Source organism: Xylocopa sonorina, chromosome 8 (assembly GCF_050948175.1).
Source record: "Xylocopa sonorina isolate GNS202 chromosome 8, iyXylSono1_principal, whole genome shotgun sequence".
NCBI classification, from domain to species: Eukaryota; Metazoa; Arthropoda; class Insecta; order Hymenoptera; family Apidae; genus Xylocopa; species Xylocopa sonorina.
Window position 1 is genome coordinate 7,295,302 of NC_135200.1, and position 17,149 is coordinate 7,312,450.

The 17,149-nt window shown below is 41.2% G+C and overlaps 1 protein-coding gene and 1 long non-coding RNA gene across 3 annotated transcripts in view; one reads left to right on the forward strand and one right to left on the reverse strand.

The window, feature by feature from the left end:
• The window catches only part of LOC143426188 (uncharacterized), an 89,265-nt gene extending 80,405 nt beyond the window's left edge, over positions 1-8,860 (reverse strand). The window contains exons 1-2 of the long non-coding RNA XR_013102125.1: positions 8,719-8,860; positions 3,780-3,880 (exon numbers count right to left, since the gene is read on the reverse strand). This is a non-coding gene — a long non-coding RNA (uncharacterized LOC143426188). The remainder of the gene's footprint in view (positions 1-3,779; positions 3,881-8,718) is intronic.
• Positions 8,861-9,639: 779 nt separating this feature from the next.
• LOC143426174 (polycomb group protein Pc) lies at positions 9,640-15,458 on the forward strand. Of its 2 annotated transcripts, none has more exons than XM_076899410.1 (5): positions 9,640-10,192; positions 11,689-11,732; positions 11,812-11,935; positions 12,258-12,695; positions 12,876-15,458. In XM_076899410.1, exons 1-5 carry the CDS (start codon positions 10,133-10,135, stop codon positions 13,509-13,511), a joined length of 1,302 nt encoding a protein of 433 aa, XP_076755525.1. In that variant the 5' UTR covers positions 9,640-10,132; the 3' UTR covers positions 13,512-15,458. The 2 variants fall into 2 exon arrangements, with proteins under 2 accessions (XP_076755525.1, XP_076755526.1); XM_076899411.1 differs by having other exon boundaries at positions 12,273-12,695.
• Positions 15,459-17,149: the final 1,691 nt, after the last annotated feature.

Sequence of the window (17,149 nt, forward strand, 5' to 3'; positions counted from 1 at the left end):
GCGGCCTGCCCGGAAGCGCCTCGCGGTTCTCGCCGCGAACGACGACGAACGTTCCGCCGCGTGATTCTTTTCACCGATTAACGCTCGTTCGCCGCTCAGATACGTATGTACCCAGATAGATACGCGTGGCACATTGATTGTCACATTCTCAGAGGCTACGCAATGTCTGCCTGGCCAAGTAAATTTATCGAAGCTAACGTCCTTGCTGCGAAGTTAGAGAAAAATCGTTTTACTCGGCTCGTCCGCGAGCAAAAGCCTCGCGACGCGCATTAAGATTTGTACTTACATAAGTTACCAGACTAATTTAAGATTATTTCGTCGGTCTGTGTTATTTGTTCGACTCGATGTATTTTTCTGCTCCGTGCTCGGTTCTAACCTTGTACACGCAAAGAAGGGGTCCTTTGAATTTTGATTCGGTGATAGTAGAGCTTGACTAATTGAATCAGGTTCGAGTTGCACAGGAACTACGCTTAAAATGTATGGTATTTTCAAGGATAGTGTGTGCCCACCGGGTGATAAAACGGTGTTTTATTGCTCGCAATCAGGTAAAGAGATAATAACCGCACTGCGCTTGAAACACCGCGTACTTTGTGAGCGGCCTAATGTTTTGTTAAGTTCTATCGGGGAGATTTCAGGTATTATTCATAGTGAATTATAGATGCAATGGAAGCTTGTGATCGCGAAAGATGGTTGATACTTTTGCATTATTTTAATGCCATCGATGTGATCAGAAATTAATTAGTCCCTAAATAAAAAGATTGCAAAGTACATAAACGATGAAGGGAATTTCATAATTTCCTAATTTTGCAATTAAACGTTTAAAAAGCGCTGTACGACGTGTGTTATCAGTCGCACGTAGGACGCATCGACGCCGACGAAAAGTTCCACATTTGAATGTTCTACTTAAGAATTTTTCAAAATTTCTTTAGCAAGAAATGATGAATGCAGCGTAGAAAAGCTCACAAAATACCTAAATTAATTGTAGTTCGTATGACTTGGATATCACGAGCAACGGTTAAGAAATCTTCAGCGCCGATATACCGTACAACGATCAAGACAGTTCTATATGCATTTTGTGCGCCATTATAACCCGCATTACGTAATTTCTGAATGGCCAGCGTGTCTTTATTATATCCTCGCGTTACCAGATGAAACGATACCCTAACGATCAGCAAAAAATAGCTCCCCGTTTAACCTTTTAGACGCTCGATTCAGAATGCCGTTCGCGGCGCTATATCGCTCGATCGGTTGCGAATTAAGAAAAAAAACTTACGAAACGGTGACTGGTAATCGTAATATCGGGCCAGCTGGATCGATTCGTAACAAATCGCAATGATACATCCACTTTCATTATAATATCGGGTACGTGCTTGACAAGCTGCGAAAACATCGTCCCAACGAATTTTATTCCGTTTACTCCCATTATTGTTAGATATTTAACAAAAATCAGTTCGCAGAATCTGATTATTTAACCTTCCAAATGAATTTTCCCAAAGACGAACTCTAATTAATCCACTTTTAATCAAAATCCTCTCAAACCATTTCTTAGGTGTTTCCGCAGTTAAAAATGAACTCTATTACATAAGGAAAATGTAAATCATCGGTACGCCTCGCAACAAACTACCAGCTAGGGGAAGATCTCCGATATACGTTCGTCGTTTACATATTCCCGCAAAAAATACACCGAATCGAACGTACCAAGGCTCAACGCCGTTCGTTTCCAGGCGAACGGCCAAGCAAAAAGATACTACTCGTTCGCCGTTACCTAATCAGCGGAGGCTCTCGAGCGTCGAGAGGTTTTTCACTGGTGCTTGCTCTCTCTCTCTCTCTCTCTCTCTCTCTCTCTCTCTCTCTCTCTCTCTCTCTCTCTCTCTCTCTCTCTCTCCTCTCTTTCTATATACATATATATATATGTCTTTTTCTGTCGAACGCGCGTGCACTTATACGTGGGAGTCGCGGCGTTCCGCGCGAGCTAACCAAGCGCACTTAAAGCCGTCGTCACACGAGGCACGATCCCCATGCCCGATTTGCTGCACGACCGATCGCTTTCGAGATCGGCGAACAGACGAAACGCGTAATTACACGTTAAACATTACGTAGACGTGCAATCACGATGTGTGACAATGTTTAATGCCCGGAAAGAGGTTGTCTTTCAAATGGTACCCTCGCGCGCCCATGTCTACGCGTCATGAGTTAAATTGCGTTTCCGCTTGCGAAGCGCAACTACTGCGGAACTCGATTTTTCGTTAAGTACCTTCGCTGCGTTGCAATCTTCGTTCTTCTGGTCGTGTTTATCGAATTATTCTATAAACTTACAGTTTCCATATAAAAATTGCCGGAAAATTGCATCTATAGATACATACGTGATACGTGTAACCTGTATTTTCATATCGTGCTACTAGTTTGGCGAGGCTTCTGCGATTGGTTCGCGCGCGAAGGATTGATAGAAACAGATGTTGGTCTCGAAGCGAGCGTGAAATTCACGCACGCCAGCCGCCGACGATCAGCACGGAGGGGTCTTCAGCGTGCACAGCAGAATGCAGCAAATCGGATACGTTAGTCCGTTCCTCGTGTGACCAAGGCATAAGCGCCGTGAGACGAGTTCGCGCGATAACACGGGCCCGATAACGCGGCGACGTACGCTCGCTTTACTCGTGTAGCATCGTGGCGACTCTGCGGTGTACGTACTTATGCACGCGCGCGTCTTCGCTTACGTATACACCGTGTCTGAGGATGGGTGGTATAACGATTGATCCGGGACCGATGAATCTGACCCGCGACCTGTTCTTGCGTAAAAACCCTGATCAGGCCGGTGAAACAAATGTAGCGCCATTTTGCATAAAATTAATCGGGAAAATTGAAACCATTCTCGAAATCATTAACGGCGATTCTCGATAGATGTAATCTCAGTACTTTTTGGATTCAATGAACGCGATTGCAATGCGTTTGACTTGCAGTATACTTGGGTAGTAACATGAAGTAGTAAGATGAAACGATGCATATGTAGATGAAACTTATATATAATTCACGTGTTTTTCAATCTGGGGAGAAAGAGGAGACAACCGACTTCGTAGACGTTGAACAAGGTAAGGATTTGAAATTTTAGCGAACGCATATCCTACTTCAACTTTTGTTTAGTCCTTATCGAAAAACGAGAACGCTACACGTGACACTGATACGTAAAATATCCAAATACGCCGTATATCAATGTATCAATCAATACTATTAGGTATATTTGATATTTCAGTTTAAACATTGCCAAGTTTCTTTCACCAGCTTTACCTTCCCTCTTACTCCACTATTTATACGAGCATCCCTATGAATAACACGTATTACATTAACATTAAGATTAACACAAATAACAAGTGTCCTCTCCCACGAGTGCAATTATTTCATACTTTGTTTATCACGGTTACCCACTACGTTCACCTTATTCTGATCATTAAGAAGTATAGATGACAGTATAGGTGACGCGAGGTAAATGATCAAATAGTTTATTCCACGCTAACTAGCTCTATATCGATACACGCGTCAGCTATTTTTTAATCGATGCCTCAAAGATGCAGAGGATATTTTATGTACGCAATTATTTTACTTCGCTCGGAATTAGCTGGACAGTTAGCGTGTTAACCGTATTATTCAAGAGACGCCTGTACGTGCAGGCTCGTTGTCACGCTCGTACACAAGGCGCTGTGCGTCGGTCCGTATAAAGAGCGGTGCATTGCGCCAAGCCTGTACTCCGCGCGCGCTCCCGCTGCTGAATTAATAATCGAACTTACGTGGGTAGCTGCTCGTCTACCGGGTGTCTGCTTGCACACATGTTTAGCCGATCGTCGTCGAAGGTGCGCGCCACTCAGCCACGCCAGCGTCCGGGGAACCACTGGAAAATAGAGCGAGAAAACGTCGAGTTAGTCACTGCAAGATCGAGCCTAGACGGATGATGAATTGGACGCGATAAGAACGGCAGTAAAATTTGTATCGCTGGCACCTTTTCTGGGTAGTTGAGTAGCTAAGGGTGATAAGTAAGGGCTGATACACTGGCGTATTACGTCTGTGTGCCTGCATTGGCGACTGTGAAAGTAACTTGAAATCGAGAATTTTTAAACTATAACACACCTTGTAAAGAAGTTTGGGAAAGTGCAACGTTCTCTGAACAACGCACGCTCGTTGAATGTATGCAAATAGTTGAAAATTAATACGCGTTAAGTGGCATTTCTGTGAGATTCGTATTATATACCACGGTACAGACAAATGTTAAGCAATTCGAAGTGCGCAAAGATTATCCGGCTTCCCGTTACAAGCTCAACTGGCTAGTGGGCTTCAACGAAAACAGATTTCGCTTCACCGGCGTTGCGGAGATATTTACAAATTCATAGAATCGATTGTCACGAACGGATTCCAAACAATGTACGTTATTATTTATAAATATCTACTCGGCCAATTTGACCGGTTTTTAGCGATAGTTCCATTAACGTTATTATAATGTATTATTGAATTCTACTTTAACGCCAAGTTAATGATTAATAGCAGTATCAGTTGGCTTCTCAAAGAAATCCATGCGCGACGGACTCAGCTTAAATTCTATTTAGAAAAGTAATTATCAATAATGTAATTATACTAAATACGTGGTCGCCACGATAATGACAATAAATTAAATTACTGCAGCTAGATATATTTATTCACAATTTTGCAATAAATTTAAGTCCTCCTTCGAAAGTTAAATGCTCGTATACCTTTGAGCGATAGTGTATCTGTAGATATTGATCGTAATATCAAAATTCGAAAATAGAATTGAATGAAGAAAAATGGAAAATGTAGAAAAGGTATAAACCTACATAGAACGATTTTAGAAATATAAAAGATTGGACACCTGTACAATTCCTTTATATATGTATGTAATCCGATCGCCGTGGTTATAGCCAACTGACATGCGATTAATTCTTTATAAATCATCATTTACAAAATGTATAAGCACTAGTAAAAGAAACTGATAATTCGATTTGGTACGGAATAAAACGCTTGAAATTTATCGAAAAATCGCAAAGTTATATAAGATTTAATCCATTTCCCGTTCCGTAATTCGTCAAATGTAAAAAATGCATGTGAATTACACCACACAGATACACAACGACATCTTAGAATAGAATACCACGAAAAATAGTGATGGATAATATAAAAATTTCCCGTTAATTGTGATTGGAACCTTCGAAAATGCTCGTAAATGTCTCCGGATGCGCTAACCTAAAAATGCCGATTATTTGGGAAACTATTTGTCGGACAATGATGGGGCTTACATGGATATACATGACAAATGGTAGAGAATGATGAATGAAAAGTTTCACCTCGATATCGTTATCCGATTCCGAGATATTAAATGGCCACTTTTTCCAACGAACCGCCTGCTCGAACTCGACTCTCCTGGCTTCTCCCGAAGAAACGCGCGCGCACGTCGAATCGTACTTCACTGTATCATAGTTTCTCTGCATGACCATTTCACTGAAATGTAAATGTTTTATTCTGGGCTCATCACCTTCCAACGTTCACTAAGTAACTACTAATTGATAGAAATAAACAATCATCAACTTCGGTCTACGAACTGCACGAGAAACTAACATGGCTGTCATGCGATATTTGAATCAAATCGATACAATATATCGATACACGATTTCCTACCATTCCACGAATATTAATCGATTAAAGACGATAGATTAAAAATCGGTATACAAGATACAAATATCGATTCCTGGTTATTCCATGCAACGCTGCTAAGCTTATTGTTTCTTGATTTACAAAATCCGCCTAAGATTCAATCGATTTCGTAACATTAGCGATCGATAATCTTCGATAAAAGCGATGTTGTGAACGATATGTCGGCCATGTTTGACACGGAACATTTTCCTCTGCTTCTCGATGTGGTTTGCTCACCTGCATCAACTCTTACTCCTGAATAAATGTAAGTAAAACAAAACCTCTTAATCCCTATTTACGATTTCTTGTTAACCTCAAATCTGGTCCACTAACAGGGAGAATGGAATAGATCGTTAACATAATATAGTATGTATGCGTAATGTTCTCATAACCTGCGTATGCATATTCCGTGTATCATCCGGAAACGGTTTCGGATTGGAGATTTTTATGGGGACGCCGACGTACCATTCTATTTAGATCCACGAAGAACGCGCCACGCCCTGCTTTCGACGTTGCCGTGTCCGCGATGGACGGCCCGCATAATGAGAAACACGAATCACTGGCCTCATCGTTCTCCCATATCTTTGGTCGCGTGCGCTGCGGCTTCGTGCGCGTTTGCCCTTGCTTATCGCGTTCTTGCGCAGCTTTAATTAGCTCGCCGCCATCTCTTGGTCACTACCTTACTTCTGCGTACCCGTTCACTCCATTTATTTGTTTTGTAGTCATATCTTCTTGTCTGTAGCCATAAAGACGGTGTACCAGCACGTCAAATTACATACTAGCGATACTTGTACGGATCTTCACAAACCATAGAGAAGGTATTTGTGATGATATGAACATATTTGAAAAATGTATGATTTCTCATCGCTAGAACTTGACATATGCATTTAATACATCCCATTGAAATTGTAGGAAACCGATATTTTATGCACCATTCGAAGTTCAAGACGATATTGTAAGGATCATTTGTATCGTACAATCGATATTTCAAATGCATAGAACTAACAAATCTTCCTATTAGAAACAGTTAAGGTAAGATTTTCAAATTAAATTAACGACTGTTGCGTATCAATATTTTGCGTTCAAATCGTTCCGAAATTCTAAGCAATTCGTGGTATCACTTTTAACAGAAGACTAAAGATGGGTTCGCATTAAGAAGATTAGGGTTATTTTAAAGGCGCAAACTGCAGCAACGACGTTGACGACGAAGAACAAAGGAGAGCATTGCTTATGCGGGGGAAAGAAGGAAAAAGAGGGGACGTGCCATAAGCTGCGTACCCGCGGCACGCCATCTACATCGGCTTTGTGTATTCCATGGTTGCGCAATAGCGCGCGACTCGAGAAAGCTGAGCGCGCGAGACGCACGCTGGCATTTTTGCTTTTGTGTGGCCGGTCACAGGGTTGCGCGGCACCACTTCATACGACAATTGATTGCGCTTCAAAGAGAGGCGAAACTCCGAATCGGAGGACAAAAAGGGAGAAGAGGAAATACGAAGTAGTAAAAGAGGGTACGCAACTCCCATCCCGCGACAAGCCGTTCCTGAGTAAGGGTACATAAGGTAAGAGAGACGGATTACGGAACATTACAGCCAGACAGGGTGAAGGGAGAAGGGAGCAAACGATGGAAGGAGGGCGGAAGATGTGGACAAAGGGACGAAGAAAGGGGAAAGGTGCATGCGATGAGAAAGGGTGGGGAAGAGGAAAGGAGAGGAAGATCGGTCTCTCGGTGAAGAGCGTAGTGGTTATAAAGAGAAGCGGCATCGCTGCACGGCTACTTGGCTCTCCAGGGCCAGGATATTTCAATACCGACGGTGGTCGGCCACCGCCGACGTGGCTACGGAGAGGGGAAATGCTTATGACGATGTGCGCTGGTATATAGGTACATATATATGTAAATGTATATATGTGCTTCCCCTCATACCCCTCTCGAACGTGCCCGCCCTACGCGACAGCATATACGCGATATATATGACTTTACACACCCGTGGGCGTTAAAGAGAAAGAAGGAGACAATCAGAACGAGAGAGAGAACGATATATAACCGGCGGCACGGTAGCGCTCCGCTATTCGGGTTTCCTGCACGAGGGGAAGAGTGATGGGGAGGGAGAGAGTCTGCTGTCTCTGTTTTAACATATACAGAGGGGGAAAGTTGCGGCAAAACGGAAAGGCTGGTATCGAGGGGAATGCAGGGACGCGCGCGGCACGGCGATGGGGACCTCGAACCGAGCCGTCTACCGACAATTGTCCGTGAGCCCGCCTTCTCGACGAGTCGAGGGGAACGGACGTGGGCTGTGCCACTCGTCGATTGGTCGGTGCGCAGTGCGGGGTTCGAAGCGTCGGTGGCGCCTCGGGAATCCCACCAATCGAGCGCCACTGTCGTGGCTTTTTTATCCTGCTATTTACGCCGAAGGACGGAGAAGAGCTGGCTCCCCCATCTAGCTCTCTCGCTCTTTTACTATCCCTCTCCTTTTTCTTCGCTCGACCGCTCTCCCTGTGTGTTCGTCGGCACGGGAGAGGACACTCTCGTTTCGGGATCCGTTGAGGTTGCACACGTTTTCACGAACAGCGCCGTCTGTTTACCGCGACGCGCTTTATTCTACATCGATCTTACTCGATACGGTGTTTTATCATATAGACGAGTTCGCGATTTCATTGGATAATTCGTATAAAACGTCTGTTTACTGTAAAAGCATCGTATGCGACGGCCGATGCCGTGCGGTAGTGTTATGTAGTGTGTGACAGTACGTCGCAAGAGGATACAGTGTTGCCAGATCGTAGGCGCGAATATACGGCAAAAGCGGTATCTCGATCAGTGAAATATCGAGATAGAACTGCGCGTGCGTTTCTGGAAGGACACGGTGATTGATTCGTCTTAACTATAACAGTGAATGGTAAAGGTAACAATAACATTGTGCGTATTGGAATTAATCGGATAGTACGGCGGTGACATTTGGTGCGGCGCTATCGACGAAATAGAGTTGGCAACGTTGCAACGACTGCTCTCGCACACAAATACACGCATACACGTACCTAGAAGGGAACTTGGGGTGGCTGGCTAGCAGGCAGGCGGCAGGCAGGCAAGCAGGCAGGCAGCTTTCTTGTTCCGAGGACGGCGCTCCTGGTCGCGCTGTCTCTCTTTTCTACCTCCATTGCGCTTGCTCTTCTCTCCCCCTCCTTTCTCCCCCTCTCGTCCTCGGTCACTCAATCACACTCTCCTTCTTTTGCTTTCTCTCTTTCTCTCTCCCGTGTGCGGCGCACGTACCGTTGAGAGCATCTCCCTTCCCCTTCGATACTCTTTCTCTACCGTAACCCCCACCACTCCTAACCTCGAGCGGGTCGGGCGAGTCCACTAAGCTTGCGAGGGGAGTTCGGCAGATCTCGGCTCTAGTCGGCCTCGATCCGCAGAATGTGCTAGACGCTGTAAGTCGATCGCTCCAGTTTTCGAATATTCGCACATAGAGAGACTGTAAGGCGTTCACGGGGCCTGATAACCCTATTCCGCATTTCGTACGCGGATCCACAAGTTATTAGTGCCTATATCGACGTTAGTTTTCACCATCAGTTTGGGACGCACTCGATCAGCGTATATCCGTACGACGGCCATGTTTGGTGTTTACGAGGTGAGGGGGAATTGCTGACGTCACGAACCCCGATCTTGCACGAAGGGAGCAGCAGCACCAGCAGAAGCAGAAAACGTGTTGCCGGCCAACACAGACACTAAGCCCGTACACGACTCCGAAACAAGACGAAACGCAGTCGAGCGTACCGAGTGCTCGACAAATATCGTACACGGGATTATTGTGCGGTGAACACACGAAGAAAAAACTCGCGGCGCGCAAACTGTGCCGCTTGAAATTCCCTTCCCGATGGGACGTGCGTGTACGCCGACTTCGCTCGTGTTCGCCGGTCTTGCCGCGACTACTGGCCTTTCAAAAAACATCGGCCGCATTGCCGCTTCGCCGCTGAAATAGCAGCCACTCTAATCACCCGTCGGTCGACACTGATCAGTGCGGAAAACATCGAGCAATGCCGAGTGTTCTCGTATACGAGACAACACGTGCCGCATCTTCCTGCACATGATTATCACCAAAAATGTTTCACACATCGAGGATGCGATCGAATTGATCGCGCTCCAGAAACACGTGACCGTACACCTATTTCACGTTTTCTAACATCGTTCATACTTAAATAACCCACTAGTGTTGATTGAATCGAGTGAAACTACCGTTGCATTTCCTTTCGTGAAACAACAACGATTGTCTCGATTGTTTTATTGTGTTTACAGTGTGTCATCCCAGTTAAATTAAAGGGTCGTGCTCCGATTCAGTGCTCGTACATATGGTGTTACATTATTCTGTGTGGTTTCTCAGTGACACGCATCACTCATTTATCGGATATATTAAGATCTTTCATACCTGTCTAACGAACAAGGATTAAAAACATCATGGATCTGGGTGACAGAGTTTACGCTGCGGAACGGATTACGAAGAAGAGGGAAAAGCGGGTAAGTAAGAGAACTGCGAACCGTCACCGGCAGATAGCGCCACTATATGGAATCTGTTTGTCTATGCGCCGTTGCCGCTTCTTCCCCTCTTCGCGATCTTTCTCTTTCCCACTATCATTCCGACGATTCTGCCCCTCCCGTAGCGATTTCTATCATATACGATGCTCTCGATATCTCTCATCTGATCCGACCAGACGCATTTTATTGCTACGCGACTGTTTTTCACTAAAGACATTTTCGTATATTCTTGTGTTTTCGATACATCTAGCTGTTCATATTTAAAACACACAATTTCGACGTTTCCTGAAAGAGACCATTTTGACAAGATGTGGTATTACTATTTTCGACAACAACAATTCCTCAAAGTAGCGGACATTGGGATTTCGTTTGACTCGTTATCGTCAATCACCTTACTGATACGCTTGTTTCGAAATGATCGCGACTTATGCAAGAATTTGTACGTTTTTACCGTGCCGGTGATCCTCAAAGCACGATAAAGACGCTTTTCGAGGCTGGCAACGTTGTAAATCGACATAAAACACGCGAGACTTCTCAGCTGCGAGCGGCGGCTCATGCGCGATAAACCGACGTGTCCTATACCAGCACAGTTATGTCATTGTTTTCCAACTGTCACACTGGCTGCGCACCTCGACCGGTCGGCACGCTTTCGTTCGTTGGCCGACGGCCAATAGGTGAGCCGTACGAGCGGCTCTCGTGGAAGTCAACGCCGCCCGTTTTATCGACCGTGCGCTCCTACGAGATGGATTCGAAAATCCGCTGTTTGACGCAGACGCGCGAAACAGATCTTTGTGATTCAGCCACATTCTGATGTGGACAACGACGACTGGCGCCAAGGGTCTTCTTACCGATAGACAGACTCATGGCAAAACCCTAGAGCTGTCCCTTATCTTGATTCCTCGCTGCATTTGTGCAACGCATCTGCATCTGTGGAACACTGCAATTCATATTACGCAATTCGGTAGACGATGTGAGAATTTTCTGCATTTCGATCACTATGAGCAGGTGTTAGAGCACTTCCTCTTCTTCCTTCTTCGTTTCTTTTTTTTTTATGCATTGTACCGGAAATGAGGGGTGAATAGAGGAAAGATGTTTCGTTTGGTTACTTGCAGATGGAGGAGCGATACAATTCTTGTATTTTAGTTATCTTTATGATTAACAAGCGTTGAATTTGTACATGTTATTTTATGTTTTTAGTGATTTTTATTTTCACTCATAATATTTAAAACGACACATATATTTATGGGATGTATATTTTTATAGATTAATGAAACATGTAATATTTTTCACAACGTTAGTAGAATATATGAGAGCAAATGATTGTCAAATTATTCAATTTTCAATATTGTAACGTAATAGCGTTAACATTAGCCGAGTAATCACTTCGGGAGATGCATAATTGTCGGATATAATTTCATGTTTTATTATTGTCAACTATGTGATTATTTTTTGTAAATAGACCATTGCTGTTGTTACAGGGCAAAGTAGAGTACTTCGTGAAATGGAAAGGATGGAGCAAGAAGTAAGTGAAAGATAAAGCTGATAAAGTTATTAAAAGGCTCACTAGAACAGATTGAGAATGTAATTTTTCCCCCTTATAGATACAACACGTGGGAACCGGAAGAGAACATTTTAGATGTCAGGTTAATTGAATTATACGAAGAAAGTCAGAAAGGTGGGGATGTTTCTACGAGAAGACCTAGGCGAAGGGATACTAGATATAATGTAAATAAATTATTTACATTCTACTAACAAATAATTTTTTGTCTTTAATTTATGATCACAAATTCATAGAGTTTCGTGTACCGTGCGTAAATATGTTATTAGCACGTTCTCTTTAAATTCGAATTTAAACTTTCAAATTGGAAATTCCAATATTTTTATCGAAATTTAAGAATAGATCGATCGTAGAATACGAAAAAAAAATTTGAAAACTATACAAATTTATTTAATTAATAAATTATTGGAAGTATCAATTATCATTTTCATTTATGTAATGTCTACACAAACTTGTATATTAGAATAAACATCACAACAGTCTGAACAGTGTGTCAATTACCAGGAACAAGTTCTGGCCAACTTGGTTGTGGAGGAAGAGCCAGGTGGCGACGAGAGGGTTGGGGAAGATAGCCAAGACGAGTCGACTACCGGTAGCACTTCTGCTACTCGGTTGAATCCCGTTGCACCTGACGAGGACACGCTTCCGAGTTCCCTCGATGGACACGAATCGCCCACAACTCAAGAACTAGTGTCCGCGTTCAGCGTCGATTCAGACAGCTCTAACAGCAGCGTGGACAGTCCTCTGTTGCCGAGGAGAGAACCAACGGGCACGAAAAGGAAGGCCGAGGTTCTTAGTAAAGAATCGGGAAAAATCGGTGTTACCATTACCACGAGCAGTCCCAGCAGTGGTAGCGGAAGTCCTCCACCGAACAAGATACCTCGGCTGTTGCCGTTGAAGAGCAATCCAACATCTCCCTCTTATCACGTGAGTATTTACTCATTTCTGAGTTAAAAATCGTCAATTTTCGTGGACGTATTCTCTATGAAATTGTGTGAAATCTATTCGATCGTTGCATATTAAATGTCTTTTTAAAACACGTTATATTTAAATATGTATCATTTTATATAAATAGATAAAGACATTCTAAGCATCTCTTGTTTTCAGAGTCACAAGGTTAATGGCAGGAGGCCGTCATCGTCGAGCGTGAAATCGACACCAGAGGAACCGTCGCCAGCAGTGCCGACGACGCCAGCACCAGCTGTCCAAGAGAAAAAACGTGCAGAAGCCGATGTTCCTCACGGTCCTCCACCCTCACTACCGCGTGCACCGCCGGCACCTCTGTCTCCTCAGATAGACACACCTCTGGAACAGCCTACCAAAAAGAGGCACTTGTCCGAACAAAAGCAAGAGAAATCGAACGGAGCTGTGACGGTGGACGCGAACGGTCACAAGTCACCAAGCCCAACGGACTCATACACGAACAACAACAGGTTACCACCGACCGTTGTCAACGGACATCATAGTCATAATAATAACAACAACCATACCAACAACAACAATAACAATAATAACAATAACAACAACAACACACCGAGCGTGAAGCAAACAGAAATTACAAAAACAGATATGTATGTCCCTCTCTCGAGTCCTGGTACGGATTATTGGCACGCAAGGAATCCAGTCGCCGATCAGGTGTTCATCACAGACGTGACGGTGAACCTGAAGACCGTTACCATCAGGGAGTGCAAGACTGAAAAAGGATTCTTCCGGGAGAGGGATCCGAAGAGCGATATCTATTAACGCTTTACTGTGAACTTCTAATTACTGAATCACACACACTTGTAAATATAAATTATTTTCACACGTTGGCGTATTAAAGTCGAGAATAATAATATATATATATATATATTATTATTATAAATATATATATATATATATATTATTTTTGCGGTATTGAGCTCTATATATATATATATACTGAAACTTTTTTTCTAATGAAGTAAAACGGACTCTTTTTGGTGGTTGCGAAGAGAATCGTTACATGTAACTAGTACGAAAAAATTCGCAGTATCCGGTGCGGTTGTACGTTCTGAATGAAGTTCCAAGAACCTCCAGAAGCGAAAACTACGTGAGCCTGAAACTCAATATTTGTCGATATGATATACCGTTGTGGATTTCATTGAAGACTCAAAAATCGAACGGTCAGTTCCAGTGTATCGAACAGAAGAGAAAAGTATCGTGTGAGTCAGCGAATAAATGATAGTATGACTATCGTCTTGTGCGACAACTTTTACGCGTAAAAAGAAACAAACGATACGTTCATGAGTCGTGATATGCACTTGTACATTTTAAAGACGCTTGATAGACCTATTAACACTCTGTACTAAACAGACGAAACAGATGCAAAAAAGATCTGAAGTGAAACGTTTTTAGAGAATAAAATACATTTTCTCATTGATTGCATTTCCGCTTCTAATTAGAATTCTGCAAGAAAGAAAAAAAGAAAATACCGTGTAAATTAGTTAATTTCGAATTTTACTATGATAAAATAGTACAGATCTGGAAAGAAATATTTTTCTAATTCGTTTTTAGAATAATCGAAGCAGCTTCGTAGAAGCGATTTAAGAAAATACGTAAAAAAAAAAAGAGATAAATAAATTTTTCAAATATAGAGATGAAAAAAAAGAAAAGAACTAATACTATCTTGACGACGTATTTCTCAGCATTATGATATTATATTTGTATTTACCGATAAATGTTACTCTGTTTTTTTTCACTTTTTCTTAGTGTGTAATTGTCATGCCTAAAAAAAAAAGGTGTATTTCTTCGTTTGTAGATTTTAGATTCGTTTAGCAACACGAACGCATTATTGATTTTTTCAGGTTGTTGTAGCATCACAAATACACACACATACATACACACAGTTAAGTGCACAGTTACAAACGAAAAGAAAAAAGGGAAGAAATACAATGTATGTTATCAACTGCATAGTACACGATGATTTGTAAAACGTGTTCTTTAATGGTTATCAGTGTTTTTTGTTACGAATTGATTATGTATTGTTTAAACGTGTTAGCTGTTGCATTTTTTTATATTGTCAAATACGTTTTCTTTTTTCTCTTTTCTTTTTCATTCGAATTTAAGGACTGACTGCGCATTATGCGCTTTTTGCGCGCGCGACATTTAATTCCAACGATATATATATACGAATATATCGAAAAAATATTTATGCATATCCCCAAGAGAGCGCCATTTTATTTTTTAAGATGGGTTGTCGAGTGTTTTCACCAAATAGAGATGTTCCTACCTCGAAAACGGTCATCTTGAACAGAGAGAATCGAGTACAACAACCAAATTCTAATGACTTTTAGTCTAAACTTTGATTAATATCACTGAAATACTTCGAGCATCGCGATTTATTATTTAATTTAATTTCTTTTCTTAACAATTTTCGCTGCACCGCACAGTTGACGCGCGTGTGCACCAGTTTCAGAACCAGTAAAAATCCGTGATATAGTTGAATAATCATGTAAGCGTAAAATTTAAAAAGGACAAAATCATATACGTTGCTTATTTATTGTAACTAATATAAAAGAAAGGAAAATTTTTAGGTTTTTACATTCTTAGTGTAGTATTATTAGACTGTGTACGCAATGTGTCCCGTTTTGCGGAAATAGAACGAGCCTCGTTCGAGTGTCTTTTCTTCACTGTCGTACGTAAAAAGTTAAGATGCTTGATCAATATAATTTCAAAAAAGAAAAGCAAGTCCTATGACTCTCAATGAATTGTTAAATATGTACCGCTTAATATGTATATTTCTTTTGTAATAGACTGTGTACGACTGATTTTCAGAGAAAAGCAGAGGGCGACAGCGCGATTTGTGCTTTTAAAAGAGAGAAAAAGGAACGAAATGGGGCTATTTGTGTACATTTAGGTCGCGCGAGTATTTGCAATTTTCACGTTGCAAGTGATTCAATAAATACATGTTTATTAAATTGTTGTGTAATGTAAAACAACACACTCTGTATATTGAGAGAGAAATATTCTGTAAAAATTGTAAATATAGTCGAACACTTACAATTCTATAATAACGGAACAAGTGAGTGAATGAGAGAGAGAGAAAGAGCGAAAAAGTGAGAATCGCGAATGAATGACTAGCTTTAGACCTTTCAGTTATCGTAATTGTAAATAGAAAACGGCAAAGCAAAAACCCCTTTAAGTTGTAAATGAAAAATTCGCAGAACTGCAGGTCTAGAGGAAATCCTTTTTAGCTTTAGAGACTTTGAGATAGACTGTGCGCGTACCTTTGACATTGTTTCTGTACTTATAGAATATTCAGAATCTACTTATAACGATAAAAAAAAAGATGCAAACACACAGACACGGAAAGAGGAAAGAAAAAAGTGAAAGATAATCCAGCGATTATTTTCGCAGGCATATACGATATGTGAACCCCGGTAGTACCAAATTCAAACGGTAATTTTAGTTCTGTCTGGTACAGATTCCTTATATTTCAATAAAATCTTTATTTGAATTTTTGCTCGCGTGCAGTACTTGTTTTCTATCCACTCAAAGCTGAATAATATATGCGCTTTATTTATTAACGCAACCTCGAAGCCTGATCTCTTCATTTTCTAAGTTTTCATTTATGTTACTACCCATGTGTAAAGTTAAGGGAGAATAAAGCAACAGTTACTCGAAAATGTTTCCTCAAACAGAGTATATATGTTATGCTTAAAACTAATGTGCATTCAGATTTTTTTTACCAATTTTCTTTTATCCGTATCAAAATATCATACAGTAAATAAATGAAATTTCCTTAACTTTTAATAATTAGTACTCTAACTTTCAAGAAATGAACATGATCATACAGCATTTGTTTGGTTGATTGAAAATAGAATTACTTTCGAACAATTCTTAGAAAAAAAATAGAAGATCATATACATTATTATAATTAATTTAATTATGATAATAAATTATTAATAAATAAATAAACTTTTATATGCTTTCTTTCTCTCTCTCTTTCTCTTTCTCTCTCTTTGCTGTTACACTCATATGAAAAATTTTACTAAAAGCTAACAGATCATGAGATATCTTTAAAAACTTCCTTATCATTTCTGATATTATTAACTCAGTACAGAACATTACTACAGCAAAAGTATTTAATGGTTAAAAAGCTAAATTGTAAGTATAAAATAGTTCAACATTTATCGAACAAAGTAAGTTTTATATACTACAATAAGACGTATATTTGTTAGCTAATTGTAAAGAAATTCAATGGTTTCAAAAAATTGGAACCACACGCAAACCCATTGTATAATACGATATGTATTATTGAGAATATTTTTAAATATATGGGTGGCACTACAGTAGTAATATATTTTTCGCAACATTTTGGACCTTTAACTTTTGAATGATCGGAAATACTTCCCGCGTAT

What these genes read in the sequence shown, in the direction of transcription:
- LOC143426174 (XM_076899410.1), top strand. Translation starts at nt 10,133, where the DNA reads ATGGATCTGGGTGACAGAGTTTACGCTGCGGAACGGATTACGAAGAAG. An exon ending in TGGAAAGGATGGAGCAAGAA is followed by an intron (nt 11,733 to 11,811) that starts GTAAGTGAAAGA and finishes TCCCCCTTATAG; the next exon opens with ATACAACACGTGGGAACCGG. An exon ending in CAACATCTCCCTCTTATCAC is followed by an intron (nt 12,696 to 12,875) that starts GTGAGTATTTAC and finishes TCTTGTTTTCAG; the next exon opens with AGTCACAAGGTTAATGGCAG.